Genomic DNA, 5,197 nt, shown 5'->3' on the forward strand with positions numbered 1-5,197 from the left:
GGGAGCCTGATGTAAAGCACCGCCCGCGGTGGTGTACAGACTGCGATAGCATCTCTAAGGTGGTGTATCATCCCACGCAATTTCCCCCCTTTCTATGCAGTCACTGCGCGTGTACACCAGCCATTAGTGCCATTAGTATGTGTTTTGTTTTTCCACTGGGTGTAATGGGCATAATAACAGGAAACATGGGCTGGATGAGCCTATGCGGGTGTCGATGAGCGAAAATTGGGTGTTTCTCGTGCAAAAGAATTGCCATCATACACGCTGTATGATTGAAGTCAATTAAAAAACAACAACACGAGAAAACCAGACGTTAATAAAATGAGATTAAAAGGGTGCGATTGACTCACCAACTCCGATTTTCTCCTCTTCCGTTGGTATCCACATATTTGGTTATTTCCCCTCCGGTAGAGCAAGCCACATTATGTCGATATCGTGAGATGATGCTGCTGAAAAAAAAATGGGAGCTGAAGGCTACAAATTCTGCTGGCTGCTCGAACATGGGACTACATGTCTCGACCGGATTCTGGATCCTGGCGCTTGTGTGTGTTTGCAATAGGAGGGGAGGAAAGGGGGGAGGAAGGAAGGACCATCAAAGCCTCGATATCTCCGCTCTATTATGTCCCCGGCGTGTGTCTCCAGTCTGATGCAGTCTCCGTGTCCACCTAATGTAACGCACACACACACACGCACGCGCGCAAGCAAGCAAGCGGGCACTGCACGCTTTCATGCACGCACACGGTGAGCGGTTTTTCTGGTCTCCAAAAAAATAGAAAGGTGTTATTGCAGACGCGTTTTAAGTGGAACAAAAATGTTTCGTTTTTTTCCCCCCCTCAAAGCTTGTTCATTTAATTATTTATTTTGTTGTTCCTCTCGATTTCGTTTCTTGCAGCCAATCGCGCGCAAGTCCGGCTGATCCAATACAATAAGGCTGCTCAGCCGGCGTGAACGGGCTCCGTCGGGTCGGTAATTAGTAGGTAATAGGTCGCGATGTCCGAGCTGTCGAACTGGCGCGAGAGAACCCCGAGAAACCTGCAATATACCATAAGCTGCGCCATCTTTCACGGTCGTCACATGACTCGGTTTGTCAACACCGATGTGTCAAGCATCAATGGCAAATATATGCGCCCTCTCTCTCTCTCTCTGCGTGGCAGTTGCATGCATCCATCACACACACACACACACACACACACACACACTGCGTTTTCTCCCGCTGTAGGATGCTGGATTGCTGGCTGGCAACGTGCCACCTCTGATTGTGAATGCGTTGCTTTTTGGGGGGGGGGGGCATAAAGTAGCTCCCGGTGTTACGGATCAGGCCAGACCATGTGGGGAAGCACCTCCTGGTTGGTTGAGTCATTTCAAAACGAAACAGACCCACTACCGGCGGTGATTTGTCATAGTGCAGTCATGCTCCCACACGGATGAGATGCAGCAATATAACTCCTATAAAGGCCAACCCCCCCCCCCCCCCAGTTTGGATTCAATAAATCTCTGGATTTCCCCATTAGGCTGCATCGCACGAGCACAGGCAGTTTTTTTTTTTATAGATGCCATTCACATGAAATAACTGATTGAATCTGAAATTTAGTTTAGTCGCCATTTGTTCCTGTTGTAGAATAATTAGCTGCCGGTGTGTGGACGTGACGTCAATTTGGACTCGAGTTGCTGCTCCAGCAGTGGGGGGTGGGGGGGGTGGGGGGGTGGTTCTTCCTGCACAGTTTGAACTGATTTAATATCAAAAAGGTGAGTTCAGTTCCTGGAATTAAGTATTTGTATTTTTAATTATGTTTTGTTTATTGCTCCCTTATATCCCCCCCCCCCCCCCCACACACACACACACACACACACGAAGGTCTAAGCTCTGTTTTTTTTTTTTTTTTTAAAAGCCTCCATTATACTGGGAATAACATTCTGGTGGGTATGTAATACTGAGCTGGTTATTTATTTACTTAATAATCTTTTTATGGCTTAAAATAAACAAAAATAAAATAATAGGCCTAGAAAACAAAGAAACAGTTTGCCTGTAAGCTGATTGATGTGAATAAGTTCATATATGTGAACACTGTTTTATCATGAAGTGAGTCACTGCTGTTAAAACTGTTAAGGGGGGGGGTGATCAACACAACGTGCATTACTTTGCTGTGAAGCGTCAGACCTGTGGAGTTAAGAGTCATCACTATTACATTCACACAACCTGTCTAATTACTTCAGTACGTCACAGAACACCGTCAATAAACGCAGCCTCACATCTGTGAATGTTTCAGGCCTTGAAGCTGTTCGTCTGTCTCACCTAGACCTTGATCTGGACATTTACACACCAGCGCGCTGTGGGAAGAGAACATGATGTTTGAAACCAGGTGAATATACAGTTTTAATCTTAAAACATCTCTGTCGTGCAGTATCTCCCCCCTCGCATAAAGCTGTCTTGTCCTGTACGGCAATAAGGAGCAGAAAAGAAAAAAAGCAGAGTGATTCTGTGAATATTGAGCGTCCAGTGACTTTGATGTAGTGTGGGAGGGAGGGCAGTATTCAGCAGGGTAATTTCTCTCCATCACAGCGACACTGTGACTGACTCCCATCTGTCTATTACTTCAAGTGGAACACTGTGGGCGGTGTTCCAATCACATACATAAAGCTGGAGGAGTGTGGGGCGTTTCGTAAGCTAAATAAGCATCCCAGCTAATAAACATTTGAGGGAGGAAAAAAAAAAGAATGACAAATTACAAGCTTCCACCGTACTTGGTGAAAGCACTGCTGCAGAGACGTGTTGAACCGAGCGAGCGTATGTTAAAAGACAAAAGATTTGAAAAGTGCACTTCTTCTCTGAGCAGTTGCTGCATTTAGCTGTGATGCAGCAGCACCGAGGCTGAGACGCACCGGTCCGCCTCACACAGTGAGAGCTGCTATCTGTTTCAACACTCCCAGAGCTAGCAGACAATAAGAGCCGGCCGAGGAGGCAATAAGAAGCATGCCCCCCCCCGCCCTAACTCATCCATCACACTGCCTTCACACAAACACACCAATCTTATATCCTTTAACTCCTCAGGATCATGTTTCATGCATCCTGTACGAAGAACTACCGACTGTACACACACACACACACACACACACACACACACACACACACACGTGCCAGAAAAAGCTCATTTGATCCGTCTTAATGTGGTTCTGGTAACTATTTTAAGGTGTTCTATTATTAAACGAGGGGGAGGCCGCACAGGAAAATTTAGAGGTGAATCCCTGCACGCACAATTCTAAAAAACACACGATGCATATAAACACTTTAAGGGCAATAACGGTAATGCAAGTAATGTGTAGCACAGCGAACATGTGATGTAGATCTAAACGCAGGTCGTCTCTTATTTCCTGCATCGTGGCAACAAGCAGCCTGGAAAACATGTGATCTCATCTCACTGGACGTGATTTAGCTCACTTCACTGATGCATAGATGGTGGTTTGGGCCTTGATGTGGAGGAACAGACCTGACACATTATCATATCCTTCATCATCATGAGGTGGATCTGTACGGCAGGAAGAAATCGAACAAAGATAAGACACACAGCAAAAAACAGGCAGTCACAGTTTAAAATGGTCCAACAGGAGCAGACTTTCAAGTGCTTTGAACTGCTTTGTAATCTATTCCACTTGTACGGCGCCGAGCACTGAGAGGCAGATCCAGTTCAGTATTTACTCGAGCGGTATCAAGAATTATTCAGTCCCCTTTGGTTCAGATGAACAGTAGCTTTCAATTTGCAAGGAGAAGAAATGTATAAACCGCGGCAGCTTCATCAGGATGCATCTACAAACAACGGTGGTGTGTGTCGCTCTCTTCCTGTTGCTGGTGAGGCTGAACACAGGATGCATCCATGACGGCGGACAAAGAGAGAGAAAAACACACTTTACTCTGATAGAAGAAAACACTTTTATCTTCAGATTGCATGCCAGCTGGTCCACACCAGGGTCTTAAAATAAGACGGATGAAATTCACAAAATACTTCTATTTCAGTGCGAGTTTGAGGCCGTGCAGAGATGTGCGAGGACCGTTCAACAACGCTCCATTTGGAGAGGAGGCGTGCACATAGAAAAGTGCATCATCTCCATAGAAGTGGATGTTATAAGTCTGTGCTGGAATAATAATGTAGATAGAACATAACGATAGTCCAAGCATGAAACCCAACCCTTTGGTTATTAAGAGGGAGGTGCTTCAAACAAGTTTCGGGGGTTCGATCCCTCCTCCTCGCTCCTCATGTCCGCTTGTCAAAGTGTCCTTGAGTGAGACGCTGAACCCCAAAGTTGCTCCTCAATGCTTACGGTGGCTTGAATGCAGCTACGTTGTGCTGTGTACGATTCTATGTGAAGACAAGTTTAAGTTCCCCTGTGTTCCATCAAACCAGAGTTCACCATCTGGTTCAAAATATTAACCAAAAGGTTCCCTTCAGGAGCTCCTTGCTTGTAGGAACCCGATAGAACGATCACGTTTGTGTGTTAATTTGACCGCTTCCTTCCTCTTAAAGCGGATCCTTAAAGGTCTCATATGATGCTCATTTCCAGGTTCATACTTGCTTTAATATTCACATGTTTCTGATACCGTCAGTCTGAATATTCACCCGTTGACATACACTAATAATTTAGAACTGTGACACGGTCTCTATACTGTATAGATGTGATGCTGACGGCTCGTTTAAAGGTATTTCTCTATGGATTGAGCGTTTCAATACTATAATAATAATCACAGCATTTAAAGCACTTTATAACAATCGAAAGACATGAAAATCTCATTGTTTTATAATGTGGAACCTTGATCATTTCAGTCCTGGGTGACTTATAATGTATATTTGAGTGAAAACAAAGGAAACGTACAGAAGAGTTTATCAGTCTGGAGTTGTGTTGTTGATGCGTAACCTTAAAGTTTTCACAGTTGTTTGCAAAGTTCCCTTTTTCTTTGTGTTCAATGGAGAACAAACTGACACAGCATTTGTTTTCAGGACACCATCATCATAATACTGCAAATACATAAATATTGCAATACTTTCACCAGTGTTACCTCCTTCAGTGACTTAAAAGACATTTACTTAAATGAAAATCTTCGAGATTGCCACCTTTAAAAAGCCACAAATGTTTTTCACTACTCCTCTACATCAGCTTATTAAACGTCCGATCATCGTTCACACGTCATCAAAGAAGCACACAAAGA

The 5,197-nt window shown here is 44.4% G+C and overlaps 1 protein-coding gene across 1 annotated transcript in view; it reads right to left on the reverse strand.

Annotated features, from left to right (window-relative positions):
• dock3 (dedicator of cytokinesis 3) overlaps positions 1-1,173 on the reverse strand; it is a 55,785-nt gene extending 54,612 nt beyond the window's left edge. Inside the window, exon 1 of the mRNA XM_031844623.1 lies at positions 351-1,173. Within this exon, the coding sequence (XP_031700483.1) occupies positions 351-387 (37 nt within the window). The 5' untranslated portion in view covers positions 388-1,173. The remainder of the gene's footprint in view (positions 1-350) is intronic.
• Positions 1,174-5,197: the final 4,024 nt, after the last annotated feature.

The sequence above is a fragment of the Anarrhichthys ocellatus genome, unplaced genomic scaffold (assembly GCF_004355925.1).
Source record: "Anarrhichthys ocellatus isolate YVR2014 unplaced genomic scaffold, GSC_Weel_1.0 scaffold5, whole genome shotgun sequence".
Taxonomy (NCBI): Eukaryota; Metazoa; Chordata; class Actinopteri; order Perciformes; family Anarhichadidae; genus Anarrhichthys; species Anarrhichthys ocellatus.